The sequence below is a fragment of the Bubalus bubalis genome, chromosome 14, assembly GCF_019923935.1.
Source record: "Bubalus bubalis isolate 160015118507 breed Murrah chromosome 14, NDDB_SH_1, whole genome shotgun sequence".
Lineage (NCBI taxonomy): Eukaryota > Metazoa > Chordata > Mammalia > Artiodactyla > Bovidae > Bubalus > Bubalus bubalis.
Window position 1 is genome coordinate 52,862,678 of NC_059170.1, and position 17,240 is coordinate 52,879,917.

At 38.8% G+C, this 17,240-nt stretch overlaps 1 protein-coding gene across 5 annotated transcripts in view; it reads right to left on the reverse strand.

Moving 5' to 3' along the window:
* PTER (phosphotriesterase related) overlaps positions 1–17,240 on the reverse strand; it is a 73,744-nt gene that overhangs the window by 21,306 nt on the left and 35,198 nt on the right. For all 5 annotated transcript variants that reach the window (XM_006052370.4, XM_006052371.3, XM_025264353.2 and 2 more), the window contains 2 exons: positions 14,030–14,498; positions 11,075–11,340 (listed from right to left, as the gene is read on the reverse strand). In XM_006052370.4, coding sequence (XP_006052432.1) covers positions 11,075–11,340; positions 14,030–14,461 — 698 coding nt within the window. In that variant the 5' untranslated portion in view covers positions 14,462–14,498. The remainder of the gene's footprint in view (positions 1–11,074; positions 11,341–14,029; positions 14,499–17,240) is intronic.

The following is a 17,240-nucleotide window of genomic DNA, read 5'->3' on the forward strand; positions in this document are numbered from 1 at the left end:
GGCATTATTTTGTTTGTTTTTATGGCTTAGTAATATTCCATTGTAAATATATACCACATCTTCTTTATCCATTCCTCTGTCAATGGTATCTAGGTTGCTTTCATATCCTGGCTATTGTAAATAGTGCTGTAATGAACACTGGGATACATGTATCTTTTTGAATTATGATTTTTTTTCATATATATGCCCAGAATTGGAATTTCTGGATCATATGGTAGCTTTATTTTTAGCTTTTAAGGAACCTCCATATTTTTCTCCATAATGGTTGTATCCATTTATATTCCCATCAACAGTGTAGGAGGTTTCCCTTTTCTCCACACCCTTTCCAGCATTTGTTGTTTGAAGAGATTTTTTTTCCTTTTCTTTTTTAATTGGAGGATAATTGCTTTACAATGTTGTGTTGGTTTCTGCTGTACAACAATGCAAATCAGCCATATATATATATATATACACATGCACTCCCTCTTGAGCCTTGCCTCCACCACCACCCCACCCGTCTAGGTTATTACAGAGCACCACGCTGAGCTCCCTGTGTTATATAGCAGGTTCCTACTAGCTAGCTATTTTACACATGATAGTGTATATACGGGGCTTCCCAGGTAGCTCAGCTGGTAAAGAATCTGCCTGCAATGCGGGAGACCTGGGTTCAATTCCTGGGTTGGGAAGATCCCCTGGAGAGGGGCATGGCAACCCACTCCAGTATTCTTGCCTGGAGAATTCCTATGGACAGAGGAGCCTGGTGGGCTGCAGTCCATGGGTTGAAAAGAGTCCAACATGACTGAGCGAATAAGCACAGCACAGTGTATATATGTAATGCTACTTTCTCAATTGTTCCTACCCTCTACTTTCTTAGTTGTCCTACCCCACTTGATGATAGCCTTTCTGATTGGTGTGAGGTGATACCTCATTGCAGTTTTGATTTGAGTTTCTCTAATAAGTAGTGATGCTGAACATCTTTTCATGTGCCTCTTAGCCATCCATGAGTCTTTTTGGAGAAGTATCTATTTAGATCTTCTGTCCATTTTTGATTGTTTCTTTTTTTTAATTGATCTGCATTAGCTGTTTGTATATTTTGGAAATTAATCCCTTGTTGTTTGATTCATTTGCAAATATTTTCTCCCATTCTGAGGGTTGCAATGTAGATTCTTATGTAAAATTTAACTGCAGAAAAAACTAAGTTTATACAGTAGCTATGATGACATGTTTAAAAGCATCTACTTTTTCTTATATTTTCCTATCATCTGCAATAGTGGTAACAGAAGAAATGTCAGTGGACATTAGGAAATGGGAAAGAAGCAGTGTCATTAGTAATTATTTGCTTTTAAAAATTCTCATGTGCTTATCAGGCCTTTACTTTGTTCCTGATTAATTTCTTTTTTTGCTTGTTTGTTTTTGGTTTTTAAAAAATATTTATTTATTTGACTGCATCGGGTCTTAGTTTGGGCACATGGGATCTTTGTTGCATCTTTGGGATCTTTCATTGTGGTGCACGGATTCTCTAGTTGTGGTGCATGGGCTTAGTTGCCCTGCAGCATGTGGGATCTCAGTTCCCTGAAGAGATATTGAACCTATGTCCCCTGCATTGCAAGGTGGATTCTTAACCACTGGATAACAGGAAAGTGCCTGCATTTCTCACTCAGTAGTTAGATCTGAGCCAATTTGACTAAATAAGTTGTCTTTACTATATATAATGTGTATAAAGTATACACTCTACAATGCATACTCATTTCTGTCCTCACATACATTTCATACATTAGGCACGCATAAGCATAGTCCTAACAATAAACTATTAAGAAATATAGCACTGTATGCAGAGAATTCTAAATGTTATAAACCATTTTCACGTGCAAAACATTCCGTTTTTTTTTTAAGTATTTCCATTCTATTTACATATATTAAAATATTTTGGTCAAGTTTAAGTTTGCTAAATTTCTGCCTGGAATTGTTTTTGAATGGTTTCACATTAATTCACTAGTATTCATAGGAATTAAAAGGATGCAGTTCCAAGGATCCCAAATGATTATTTTGGGATGGCTTTACAAAAACACCCTTAAGGTTGCTGCTGCTGCTGCTAAGTCGCTTCAGTCGTGGCCAACTCTGTGCGACCCCATAGACGGCAGCCCATCAGGCTCCCCCGTCCCTGGGATCCTCCAGGCAAGAACACTGGAGTGGGTTGCCATTTCCTTCTCCAACGCATGAAAGTGAAAAGTGAAAGTGAAGTCGCTCAGTCGTGTCCGACCCTTAAGGTTAAGCCTCCATAATTGTAATAGAATACTCATGTTGAAGCCAGAAAGTGGGTCTTGCTCCTTGCTACATCTTAGTGTCTGATATATGATATTTAGACACTTAACAAATATTTGGTGAGTGAAAGAATAAATGAAATTATTCTTCACTCCATTACTTCATCTAATTAAGAGCATAAAAAAATGTATCAAAATTGCATCCTTTAAAGAGGTGGGCAAATTTGGCATGAATAATCAGGGCTAAAGAGAATAACATGTGTTGATAGTCCATCCCCTGTGCTCTGCCTTCTCTTTCAGAAACCCTCAGGTAAAATTCCTCTGCCTTCCATGGGGAGAAATTTTCAGAGAGATGTGCCGTGTTCCTGCACTTAATTATCACTGTGCCCCTAATCAAACTCTAGGCCCTGGGTTCCCATCAAAGCCCTCTATTTTGTTAAATACATAATTAAGTAGAAAAAGACTGAGGCACAGCACCTGTCTGTTGCCCTCCCAAGGGCTTGGAGTTTGATCAGTAAATAGCTAATGCCCAAATACCTTCCAACCATGTCTCTCTACCCCACCTTCCTTGGTAATGAAAGAATTTTGTTGTCATAAAAATACCTACAGCTACTCTATAGTCCATGGCAGATAAAACTTCCTTGGAGGCAGGTGGCAACAAGATTCTCCCTGGGTTGTCTTCTTCCATCACATATATCCTGTATCAGACCAGGCCCAAAGGCAGGGCTATGATGACATGCCACCTGAAAATGTGGCTGGAGTTTTAACAGATAGTCAAGTTTTAGTAAGTGATTAAAAGGCACAAAGCCTTTGTGGATTAAAAACCCAGACAGCATCACAGAAGTGCTGGTATTATTTTCTGACAAATGTTGACTTTGGGTGGCTGTAACTGTCAAGGGCACCCCCCTGTGATGTTCCCTAGGGTTACACCCGCTGCATTCCTGGGCACTTCCACCGGCCTGCGTTTCCTAAAGAGAACAGATGGTTAGGGGAGGGGACTAGACACAGAAGCAGATTTATCTTGTCAGGCTGTTGTCTCCAGGCAAATGACCTGAAGCAGGTCACAAATGGTCATGTGACAACAATGTGGTTTAGAGTGTCCTAAGGTGATGGCTGTTCATTAACCCTTCCCTCTCAGGGTCCCATCTGCTTCTTTGGGCTAGGCCTATCACAGTTTTGTTGTTTTATGTGTACGTGCACGTATTTTAAGATAAAATGCCTTATGTCTGAATGTGAGTGAAGAGTTACATATCTTCGAAAATATTTATTGCTTTAATAAATTAAAGGTGTCCAGGATTATGGACACCCTGAAGTATTTTATTTTTTATCATATATCATTTATTTACTTATATTTCCCTATCATTAAGTACTCTGACTCTGAAGTAATTGCATTTTGTATTCTCAAATGATAGAAATCCTACCTTTAAAGAGAAGAATGAACAGTTTTACAGGGATTGAAAGCCTGTTAAAAGCTAGAAAGCCCAGAGTCCTAAAAAAGGGTCACAGGACAGAGCCAGCATCTTAACTTGCTACCAGCAACCACAACAGCCTGTCGGTTCAGAACCTTCTCCTTTATGCCCCCAAATTTCTGTTGTTGTTTTCCTGGAAGGCTTATTTTCAGGATGCTCTTCTTTTTGTGTGTGTTGTCTGTGCATTTTGTTACACGAAATACATGTTCTTTTGTGATGTGTCCCCATTATAGAAGCTGAAGTCCTTGCCCTTTCAATACAGATCAGACTGTGTGTGCAGCAGTGGACCTCAGAGAGTCTGTGAAAAGATGACCTAGTCAAACGTTAGCCTGGCAACTGTCTTGCTGTGAACACTCACATCAAAAAGCTCACGTTGCCCGCCTCTGCCCCCCTGAATTTTTTCTTCTGTTACTTTATTTGGTTTGTTTTTCCCAGTGCACTCCTTTTTGTGAGGCCATTTCCCCTAATTTGCCTGTGCTCTGAAATATTCATACTTATAGGTACAGTACTGTTTTTTTAGACACTGGAACCCTGAATCATCCCTGTATGGGTACAGAATGGGTGACTGTTCTAGGATTGGTCTCAGGATTTTCTAGGATGCTCTGAGTTTGGCTGATGTCAGGTCAAGCTCTACCTTCCATCTCAGGCCATTTTTAAAAGAGGCAATGAAATGGCAGTCAATGAAACTGAGATAGTGTAGCTTTATCGTTCAAAAGAAAATACATATACAAGTGTGTGTACACATATATGTGTACCTATACATGTTAATTTTATGAGCAAAAAATAAACAGATATATATATACAGACATATATATGTATGCATATATATATGTATATATTTTTTATTAAAATATTTTTAAAGACTCCATTTTATTTTATTATTTTTTAAACTTTTTGGCTGCATGGCATGTAGGGTCTTAGTTCCCTAATCAGGGTATAGTTTGATTTTCTGAACAGAGAAGTCCTACTGTTTTAGAAGTTAAGGTTTATCTCACAATTTCCAGTGAAAGGTTACGTTCTATTAAGGCCAAGCATCATTTTCTAGGGTTTCCCTGCTGGCTCAGTGGTAAAGAATCCGTATGCCAATGCAGGAGACATGAGTTGAATTTCTGGCTTGGAGAAGGAAATGGCAACCCACTCTTCTTACCTGAGCAGTCCCATGGACAGAAGAACCTGGTGGGCTATAGTCTCCATGGCATTGCAAAGAGTCGGGCATGACTGAGCAACTGAGCAGGCATCATTTTCTAACTTGCTTACATGTCTAGCTATAAACAGATAGATTCTTTAAGAATCTTAAAGATTCTTTAAGAAAGCTGGAGCCAGTTTAAGCAGTAGGGCAGGCTGAACATCCACAGGAAAACTTCCAAGCAGAGTACATATAAAATAATGAATAAAATGAAAGGGGACAAAAGATCATATTTTAAAATGCCTGTCTAAGCTGGTAGGAAAGCAAAGGACTTGCTCGGGGTGGCGGGGGGGAGGGGCATGCAGAAACAAAAGAGAGAGCAGAGAAATGAGGTGTAGGGGTGACCCAGAGCTGCCGTTTTCCCACGTGGTTTTTTTATTGCAGTGTAATTGATGTATAATGGCAAGCCACTCCAGTACTCTTGCCTAGAAAATCCCATGGATGGAGGAGCCTGGTAGGCTGCAGTCCATGGGGTCGCTAAGAGTCGGACACGACTGAGTGACTTCCCTTTCACTTTTCACTTTCATGCATTGGAGAAGGAAATGGCAACCCACTCCAGTGTTCTTGCCTGGAGAATCCCAGGGATGGGGGAGCCTGGTGGGCTTCCATCTCTGGGGTTGCACAGAGTCGGACACGACTGAAGTGACTTAGCAGCAGCAGCAGCATTCCATTATATATAATGGAGTACTGTATATCACTTCTTTATCCAGTCATCTGTTGACAGTCACTGAGGTTACTTCCATATCTTGGCAATTGCAGATGATGCTACTGTGAGCATTGCGGGTGCACATATCTTTTCGAATCATTGTTTTTGGCTTTGGGGGCTTTATATCCAGGAGTGAAGGTTCTGGGTCACATACTCCTTCTATCTTTAGTTTTCTGAGAAACCTCCATACTGTTTTTCATGTGACTGTACCAACTTACACTCCCACCAACACTATATAAAGGTTTCCTTATCTCCACATCCTTGCCAACATTTGTTATTTGTGTTCTTTTTGATGATGGCCATTCTGACAGGTGTGAGATGATATCTCACTGTGGTTTAATTTGCCTGATGATTAATGATATTGAGCATCTTTTCATGTGTCTGTTCATCATCTCTACATCTTCTTTGGAGAAATATATATTCAGATCTTCTGCCCATTTTTTAATCAGATTGCTGTTTTCTGTTACCTGGAGGGTTTTAAAGGGTGAAGTGAGAAAGTGCTGGGGCTGAACAGAGATAAATCAGAGATATAGCTTCCACCAGCACATAAAGGGAGTACTCCTTTCACTCCCCCCAAAAACACCCATGTGGGTGGACTCAGTAAAAACCTGGCCCACAGAAGGAGTTTTTAGAGATTTTATTTCTTCCTCAGTCTTGTCTTCTGGTGGAATGGAGGTAGTCAGGAAAAGAGTCTTCCATGAGAATCAATAACCACAAACCTGTACTTACTGAATTTAGGGGCCAAAAGTCATAGCATCTGTGTGGTTCTAAAACCCTCAAACATCTAAGCTGTCACAAAAAGACAAATACAGTTAAATTCTACATATATGAGATACCTGCAGTAGTCACATTCATAGAGACAGACAGTAGAATGGTGGTTGCCATGGACTGCGGGTGGGGAGCATCGAGGGGAGAGGGGATATTGTTGTTTCATGGGCATAGAGTTTCGGTTGTGCAAGATGAAGAGAGTTCTAGATATTAGTTGCCAAACAATATGAATGTACCAAAAACAACCAAACTTGACACTTCAAAATGATTGAGGTGGTAAATTTTATGTTATATGTATTTTCAGTTCAGTTCAGTCACTCAGTCCTGTCTGACTGTTTGCAACCCCATGGACTGCAGCATGCCAGGCCTCCCTGTCCATTGCCAACTTCCAGAGTTTACTCAAACTCATGTTCACTGAGTTGGTGATGCCATCCAACCATCTCATCCTCTGTCGTCCCCTTCTCCTCCTGCCTTCAATCTTTCCCAGCATCAGGGTCTTTTCTAATGAGCCAGTTTTTCACATCAGGTGGCCAAAGTACTGGAGTTTCAGCTTCAGCATCAGTCCTTCCAATGAATATTCAGGACTGGTCTCCTTTAGGATGGACTGGTTGGATCTCCTTGCAGTCCAAGGGACTCTCAAGAGCCTTCTCCAACACCACACTTCAAAAGCATCAATTCTTCAGCAGTATGTATTTTACCACAGTAAAAACTGGTTTATAATTTTTAAAAATTTAGTTTAAAGTAGTCTCAAGTTAGTAATGCCCCCTAACTACCTATAAGAAACAAACAAGACAAAACAAAAAAAATAGGAAAATACCCTCCAACATAGAACTCATAATAATTTCCAAACAATCTAAGATCACAGTAATATTTTACAAGGAAATAATGAATGAGGGCCAGAAGAACCAACAAACTATAAAGTCAGAGTAAAAAGACAGTGGAAATTAGGTTTATTAACTACAAAGTTAAGATTGTATTTTTGATAATTTTTAAAAGATGAAGCTGAAAATATGATGAAGGAAAAATAAATGATCAAAATTAACCAAGGAGAACTGAAAAGTAACCAAATGAAACTTATTGAAGAAAAAATCTATAGTTCTTAATATTATAAACCAAACTGATGGACTAAGCCACAGATTGATTCCACTGGAGAGAGAAGTAGTAAATAGGAAGATGAGACTGAAGAAATTACAGCTCAAAGACACAAATGGATAATGAAGTACAGGTATTAAGATCCTACATGTATCAACTTATATATAATAAGGAAATAGGAAGCAATATTTGAAGAGACAATGGCTGAAGTTTTTCAGAAACAATGGAAAATACCTTCCTACCCAGGAATTCCAAGCAACAAAATAAAAAAGAAATTCACACCGAGATAGCTCATAGGGTAAAATACAGAACAGATGACAAAGATGGTAAAAGTAATCTGAAAAAAGGACAGATAACTTAAAAGGAAACACAATTACTTAAAGCTGATATAACCGCAATAATACATGTCAGTTGAAAATGGAATATCTTTAAAGGACCTAGGGAGAATAACTTTTAAATAGAATTATCCATTCTAATCCATTATTATAAATCATCTATTATATTAATTATTCCTTATGAATGAAGGAATAAAGTCATTTTCAGACACATGAAACCTAAGTATTTATTACCAAAACAGACCCTCAGTAAAGGAAGATCAAATGATGTATCTCAGGAAATAAGTAATATTTTAAGGATAAAGATCTGACATGTGAGGAAAAAATGGTAAGCAAAGGAAAAAAGCAAAAACATTAATCTAAATATACACTGACCATGTTTTTAATAACAAAATAATATCTAATCACTGGGTTTTAAAAAATCAAGTAGACCCCACATCCTGAAAAATTTAGCATATAACTTAGATTATAACTGAAGCTGAAGGATTTTAAAGTCCTTGTATTACTAGGAAGGAAGGAAGGTAAAAATATTTACTGTATTTGAAACTTTTAAAATTATATGCATTAAATATACAGGTTGAGTTTTCTACTGTAACCACTAATAGAATATAAATAGTATACATACCTTCCAAAGAAGGGGAAAAATAGAATATGGAGATGAAAATGAAACAATAAAAATAAATCAAGAAATTTTAACAGTAACTATGACAAAAAAATCAGTAGACACAGTGAATGTAAAAAATTGGGTTTACCATATAAAAAGAATATGGCTGGGTAAAACTCCAAACCCAGCCATATGCTTTTTATATAAGACACACATAAACTATAAAGACAAACATGTAAAGATTGGTATAGGCACATCAACATCAGGTAAAACAGCTTTTAAAACCACCCCCTCCCCAGTATTCACATTACAATGTAGAGCAGCTCAATATATGTTGATATATTTCATTTCACCAGGAAAAATAATAATTTGTATGCATGTGATAACATAGCTTCACAATATATGATGCAAAAATTGAAATACATACAATCAGAAACTAAAAATCCACCATGATGGATTTTAACATACTTCTGATGGTAACCAATAGATTGAGAAATCAAAAAGTCAGTAGAAATATAGAATATTCGAACACCACCATTAACAACTGTAGTCTAATGGATATATAGAGAGCATTTATATGGTAACAGCAGAACACAATGTTGTCAAAAACCTAATAAATATTTTTAAATTTTAAAAATATATATTATTTATATACTTTTGCATGTCTGATATATTTCACACTGTTTAAAAAGAATTAAAAATCATCTTATTGACTAAAGGTGCTACATATAGTCCATATCATACAAAATATGATAAAAAATACATTATTTTACATTCAAATGAAGCTACCCAAGACCTCAGAGCAAATGGTAGAGGCAAAATTTAAAAGAAGTTGTCTCTGGGTCCAAAGATTCTATTCTTCACACTGTGATGTACTACCTCAGTGACCATTATCGAGAAGCATCCTTGTATTTTATCAGTACAACCGGAAGATTCCTGAAGATTGCCAAGTATTGATCTGGATACCAGCTGCCAGAACAACTGCCTTTACCTCCACGTCCCTCAGTTTTCCCATTAACACTCGCTTCTCTGTTCTGCCGCAACTGTAACATGTTTAATATTTTTTCTGCACAAGATTTTACAGTGTTTTTATCAAGATGAAGCATTTTGCCAATACATTCCATAGGAACATTAATTTATTAAATAGCAGACTGTCAGGTCTCATGATCAGGATTTATCAGTCTGCTAACATGACTTTATTCCACTTTGCAAGATAGAAGCAATTGTAATGTATTATTATTCTCATTGGTACTATGTTAATTCCTTCATCAATTCAGTGTAAGGACCAGTGTCTAGCCTTTGCAACATTGTTGGACTTTTTCATTCTGATGACTGTAGCTAGTGTCTGTTTATATAGTCAGTTATTTTACTGACCCTACACATCTAATATAATATGAGGAGGCTGAGTGGTGGACCTCAAAAAGACATGTCCATGTTTCAACTCTCTGAATCTTTGAAAGTGACCCTATTTGGAAAGAGGGTCTTTTCAGATGTAATTAAGTTGACGATTTTGAGATGAGGTCATTCTGGATGATCTGGGTGGGCACTAAATCTAATGACGGGAGTCCTCATAAGAAACAAAAGAGGAGACACAGACGGGCTTGAGGAGGCCATCTGAAGACAGAGCAGAAATTGAATTTAGGCGGCTACAAGCCAAAGAAAGCCTGGAACCACCAGACGGTGAAAACAGCAAAGAAGGCTCCTCCTTGTAGGTCCTTGGAGGAAGCACAGCCTTGCCAACACCTTAATTTCAGACTGCTGGCCTCCAGAGCTGTCAGAGAATACATTTCGACTGCTTGAAGCCTCCCAGTTTCTTATAATTTGTTACAGAACGATAGGAAACTAAGATATAATACCACCAAACAAATAATATATATATTACTATTACTTTTTTAGCATTGCATTTTCCAAAATTCAGATGATTCAAACCATCAGTCACAATAGCAAACCTCAACATTTATATGCGTGTTTTTATTCTCAGAATGAAACCAATTTGCCTTCCCTTTATATTTGCAGATAAATTTAGCACTCTAACTACTGGTAAATACTGAGCAGTTGGAATTGACACCAACTGTGACATCATACCTTGAGGCAAAGCAGTGATACCTTTGAAGGTATTATGAAGGATTATGAATACCATTGGAGAAGGCAATGGCACCCCACTCCAGTACTCTTGCTGGAAAATCCCATGGGCGGAGGAGCCTGGTAGGGTGCAGTCCATGGGGTCGTGAAGAGTCGACACGACTGAGCGACTTCACTTTCACTTTTCACTTTCATGAGTTGGAGAAGGAAATGGCACCCCACTCCAGTGTTCTTGCCTGGAGAATCCCAGGGACGGGGAGCCTGGTAGGCTGCCGTCTATGGGGTCGCACAGAGTCGGACACGACTGAAGCGACTTAGCAGCAGCAGCAGCAGCATGAATACCATGAATGGTTATGAAGGATTAACTAAATTAAAAGAAATTACTTATGCAAAATACCTAGGGTACTAACAGAGTAGGGACACAAAAATGGCATCAGTGACTTTTATTAATGTTTATGGTAAAACTTTCTAAATACTATCTAACGTGTAGTTAGTAGTTTTCTCTAGTGTTTCATTGGTCTGATGATTCTATTTATTTGATCATCCATGAATCATGAGATGGTTGACATTAATTGGTAGATGTTCTGCTTACCTATCGAGGTGTGACATAACGGTTTTGGAGATGTCTGCTCCAGCTTCTTGCAACACTCGGATAATCTGAAATGGTGCACTTTGATTCCTTCCAGGATGAATAATAACAGGACAGCCAAGCTGAGTCTGGGCGTGAGCTGTTGCCTGCAGAACCTTTCTTTCACTGTCAGTCAGAGGCCAGGAGCAACCAATTTCCCCAATAACACCACACTTGATACTGGTTCCATCGGCTCCACAGAGAATTTCATTAACAAGGACATCAGTAAGCTAAGGAAGAGTGAGAATGAAAATTTATAAACTGGATTTTATCAACAGAGAGTCAATACAGTATATGAATGGATTTATTCATTGAGTCATTCATTCTTTTAAAAATGTATAAATATATTCAACATTTGTTCAGTTAATATTGGCAAATGAGAAAGGCATTTTACTGGCAAAATCTCAAATTCAACAAGTTACTCTAAAAGAATTTTAGAGTAGTCCAGTGGTTAAGACTCTGTGCTCCCAATGCAGGGGGCCCGGGTTCAGTCCCTTGTTGGAGAATTAAGATGACACATGCTGCACAGTGTGGCCAAAAAAAAAAAAAGAAAGAATTTGAAAAGTTATACATGTATATGTATAACTGAATCACTTTGCTGGACATCTGAAACTAACACGACATTGGTAATTGAATATACTCCAAAGAAAATTTAAAAAAAATTTTATTTAAAAAAATACATAAAAAACACAAGTTACTCTAAATTAAAGATTTAATAGTATCTTACTGTGATTATTTTACAAGAAATTAATGGATTTAGGAAGCTACATGGGGAAAAGTGTCTTAAGAAGAGTAATAGCTTGTACATTCATTCATTCATTGAGATAAAAATCCATAATTTAATCTCAGGGGCATGTAGAATGTAAAAAGACTGTCTTTGAGTCTGTGTCAACCGTAGCAAGTAATTCTTTAATTCTCTATTATTTATTCTGTCCTTTGCTTTACTATTTTTTGTTATTTAGTTGCTAAGTTGTATCTGACTCATTGTGACTCCATTGACTGTAGCCTGTCAGGCTTCTCTATCCATGGGATTTCCCAGGTGAAAATACTGGAGTGGATTGCCATTTCCTTCTCCAGGAGATCTTCCTGACCCAGGGATTGAACTCGTGTCTCCTGCATTGGCAAGTGGATTCTTTACCACTGAGCCTCCTGGGAAGTTCCCTTTACACTATGAAAAAGAAAGTGTAGTCACTCAGTCATGTCCAACTCTTTGCAACCCCATGGACTATAGTCCTCCAGGTTCCTCTGTTCATGGAGTTCTCCAGGCAAGAATACTGAAGTGGATTGCCATTCCCTTCTTCAGGAAATCTTCCCGACCCAGTGACCGAACCTGGGTCAGGCAGATTCTTTACCATCTGAGCCACCAGGGAAGCTACACTATGCAGCAAAGCAAATTCACAGCATACAATTCTAAGATGACATTTTGGGGGAGTTCCTATTTATGTTTACTGCTATGTGTGGTTAGAAGAATGTGTAATCCCTGATATCAGGATAGTCTTCAAATAATATCAATGTATATAAAGGGACCAATTAAAAAAAAAATATATATATATATTTGAGTACGTCCCTGGGCTTCCTTGGTGGTTCAGTGGTAAAGAATCCATCTGCCAATGCAGGAGACACAGAGACTCAGGTTTGATTCCTGGGAAAATCCCCTGGAATAGAAAATGGCAACCTACTCCCGTATCCTTGCCTGGAGAATCTCATGGACAGAGGAGCCTGGCAGGCTATAGTTCATGGGTTGGCAAAGAGTTGGACATGACTGAGCACACCCACAGACTGGGAGTCCATGTGTCCCAATGCAGGGGGCCTGGATTCAATCCCTGGTCAAGGAACTAGGATCCTGCATGCTGCATGGTGTGGCCAAAAATCAATCAATAAATAAGACACCAATTAAAAAGAGAACGGCCTGATTGGAAAAAATGCAGATAAAAATCTGAAATATAAAATATTTTAAAGACTGTTTCTTTGCAAAGGCTGCAGCTGACATTCTATGCCTATGAAACAGATAATGGAAGATACACATGAATATATACATATACATGTAAATACATATACATTTGTATTATGTGTATATATAGAAGGAGCACACATACACATGCGAAAAAGCTTTGTGGCTTATTCTTTCTCTTTAATCCCTGAAAGATTTACTTTTCCTTTGCCCATTCTTGCTTAAGATCCTATTTAAACAAAAACAGGAAAGTGGATTTTCTTCTACCCGTCTTGTTTTGTAAAAGGAGAAGGAAACATATTTGCAAAAGTGCCAAGTCTCTGCCTGCCAAGTTTCACCCTAGAGTGAATTTTTATTGCTGGTTACATTATAAAATCCAGAAAGAAAACTGAGGTTGCATAACTGAAGCTTACAATGGAAAGTTGAGATTTACGGAAATCTGTGCCACCGCTACTGAGCCGATATCATATACGTGAATCGAAGTATGAACATATCAGGTTTTTCGGTGACCCATGCATTAAGATCTTCTTCCAGGACACTGTTTCTTTGTAAAATGAAATGCTCCTAATTTAGGTCCCAGTGACAGATATCTTTGCTAGCTGGCAAATTTCCATAGCATGCCTCTGAGCCAATGACATTTCCAAATGTAGATGACGTGTAGGGATAATCCAAGGTCTGAAGGGCTGACTGTTCTGAATTTACACACAAATGTCCAAGAAGGGCTTCCCTGGTGGCTCAGTGGTAAAGAATCCACCTGCCAAGCAGGAGACAAGGGTTCAATCCCTGGATTGGGAAGATGCCCTGGAGGAGGAAATGGCAACCCACTCCACTATCCTTGCCTGGGAAATCCCATGGACAGAGGAGCCTGGTGGGCTATAGTCCATGGGGTTGCAAAAGAGTTGGACATGACTTAGAGACTAAAGAACAACAACAACAATTGTCCAAAAAATGAAGGCTTTTATTGATACCTGCTCCACTGACATGGCTCTGGTCTCTGAAGAGTGAGTTGCATCCACATAAAAGCCAGCTCCTGCTATGATGCGGACACCAGTCTCTTCCGCAAGCCACTTCAAGGTCCGCACGTCTCGGCTCAGCCCAGTGGTGGTGTTTTCCACCAAAGCTCCTCCACCTTTGGCTTTAAAATCCAACAGTTCTTCCTTGATGGCTTCCGTCTCCTGATTCAGCTGCAGATTCTCTTTATGGGAATAAGGGTTTTTCTGGATCCAAAATAAATTTTTCATTATAATAGGCTCCTTGGAGATAGCTTCGTGGCTTGGAGGAGGTGGGTAGTAACAGCAGTCGAAGGTCATTGTCAAATGTTCGTGGGTCAGGGTGCGACCCAGTGTGCCAGGCTCCACAAGGCCCAGGACTGTTTGAACTTTCCCACTTAAGGAAGACATTTCTGATGGGACCAGGCGATGCTCTAAAAAGTGTTTCCTGGAAAAAAGAAAACGATAATCAGAAAATTTAACACACACATAAATTCTGTCCATAGGGGATGTGAGGCTGTGAATGTATACCAGGGTAAGAGAATAAATGAAACTAGAGATATGATCCCACTCATCATCCTGCCAAAGTCAGAGTCTGTCGCTTGTAAATTGTTTGAGTTCACTGCAGCTCAAAGTAACATGCATGGTGTTAAATGTCCACCAGCCACTTCCACTGGGACTTCTCCGTCCGATTTAATCCCAAGCTCATCTACTGAAAGTATTTCTTGATATTCAGTTCACATTTTTCTTTTGCTTAATTTTATCTCATTAGTCAGAGCTATGCTTCCTTGGATAATTCAAAAATAATGTCCATTAAAAAAACTTCATAATCAATAACTTGTATCCGAAGTAGCCATATATCAGAACCGTTTCATTTGCCATTTTTCAGCTAAATTAAATATGCTGTGATGACTGATCATTCCATGACTCATTTACTAGCCAGGTCGACTGTGTCAAAACTGGAGATATAAAAAGGTATACAACAAAATTGACTATGACGGTTTCACAGATTATTTGCCCCAAAACAGCTAGGAGGAGCATGTCTAGGCCTAATAATGAAAAAACAAAAACAAACAAACCTCTCCATTCTAGGTGTTTTATTTTGTCTAGAGCACACAGTCAGAAATACACTTCAAAATTTTTAAAAACAAAATTCTTAGGCTTAATGGAAGCGACTGTGCATTCTAACACGGAAATCTATTGTCTCTAAAAAGAACAAATGCCACTGTTTATCCTCTGTTTACTTTAATTTGTAACACAAATAAGTCTGCACCAAGTTTCTATCGGTGACAGCAAAGATCCCAATTCCACAGCTTTTCATTTCATAAGTGAAGGGGTTTCACTTGGAAAAAAGAAAGGATATCCTGAAAGTGATGGAGGTACACAGTCAAGGACAAAACCACGGCCAGAGACAGTGTCCCGCTGGAGCACCAACCAGGCACATCCAAGGGATGGCAGAAAAAATCTCCTGGGAACTGAGTAAAACAGCGTGTCCTTTGAAGCTCTCACATTGTTGCTTTTTTTTTCCTCCTTTCCCATCTTTTTTTATTATAGTAAAATATATATGTTGTTGTTTAGTTGCTAAGTCATGTCTGACTCTTTTGCGATCACATGGACTACAGCCCACCAGGCTCCTCCGTCCCTAGGATTCTCCAGGCAAGAATATTGGAGTGGGTTGCCATTTCCTTCTCCAGGGGATATTCCCAACCCAGGGATTGAATTCCAGTCTCCTACATCGGCAGGCGATTCTTCACCACTGAGCCACCTTTACTGTGCTTAGTCGTTCCGTTATGTCGGACTCTTTGCGACCCCATGGACTGTAGCTCGCCTGGTTCCTCTGTCCACAGGGATTCTCCAGGCAAGAATACTGGAGTGGGTTGCCAAGCCCTCCTTCAGGGGATCTTCCCAACCCAGGGATCAAACCCAGGTCTCCTGCATTGCAGGCAGATTCTTTACCATTTGAGTCACCTGGGAAGCACATAATATATATAGCATACAATTTGCCATTTTATCAGTTTTGTGGGTTTTTAAAAATTTGTCTATGTGGAGTCTTCGTTACAGCATGTAGGCTTTTTCTCTTGTTGCAGTGCACTCAAGCTTCTCTAGTTGTAGCTCTTCAGTTGCAATCTTAGCTCCCCAAACAGGGATTGAACCCACATCTCCAGCATTGGAAGGTGGATTCTTAACCATTGGACCATAATTTTTAAATGTACAGTTCAGTGGCATTAATTACATTCACCATGTTTTACAACCATCATTAGCATCTGTTTCCAAAACTTTTTCATCACTCCAGACAAAACCTCTGTAAACATTAAGCAATAATCCCCCATTTTCTCTTTCTCAAGACTCTGATAACTACTAACTGACTTTGTGTCCCAGTGAGTTTAACTCTTTTAAATATTTCATTAATTATTTGTTCTTTCACTTTGTTCCTTTAAATGAAATTCTGAAACCATTTCCCCCCTTTGCCAGGGAACCACATCCCTTTGAGGATGGTCCTTTGTGACTTTCTGAGCATCAGTTTTCCCATCTGTAAATCAGAGCAACAGTACACATTCATAGGCTGTCATAAGAATGAAATTAAATTATATAGCACAGGTAAAACGACCTGTCCAAGTGTCTGGCACCCAGCACACACCTTTCTTACGCTGACTTTGGAAACTCTTATATATGTTCTGCATTATTCCTTTTTAGAGGAAGTGATTGATTAAAAAAGTCATCATTTAGGGGCACAGTGGGTATAGGACAAATTTGTAATGGGTACAGTGCATATGTAAGACAAGGTGAAAATAAAGAGAGAAAGAGGAATACTGAGTTATGGGGCCACTTTATATCAAGCCACTGCAATCATCTGGAATCCAAGTGTTTGACATATATTGGTGTGCAATGCATAAAGGATTGATTTAGACTGTTTGACAGAGAACTTTAGGACTTGTGGCTAGCATGGCCATTAATTTTTGCTTGAGAGTGCTCTTCTGCAACTCAGGCTTCCAACAGCTAAATATTTCACATGGTGGTCATAACAGAAGATGTTTGTCTATTTATAGAATCACTCTGTAGCTGCCAGTCACTACAGAGGGCAATATTTTCCATTGATGATGTCCAAGAACCCACTGTTCAATGCTTTATTCCTTGTGACTGTAGCTAATTCCTTCAGTTTATGGAATCAAAGTATCATTTAACAATAGAC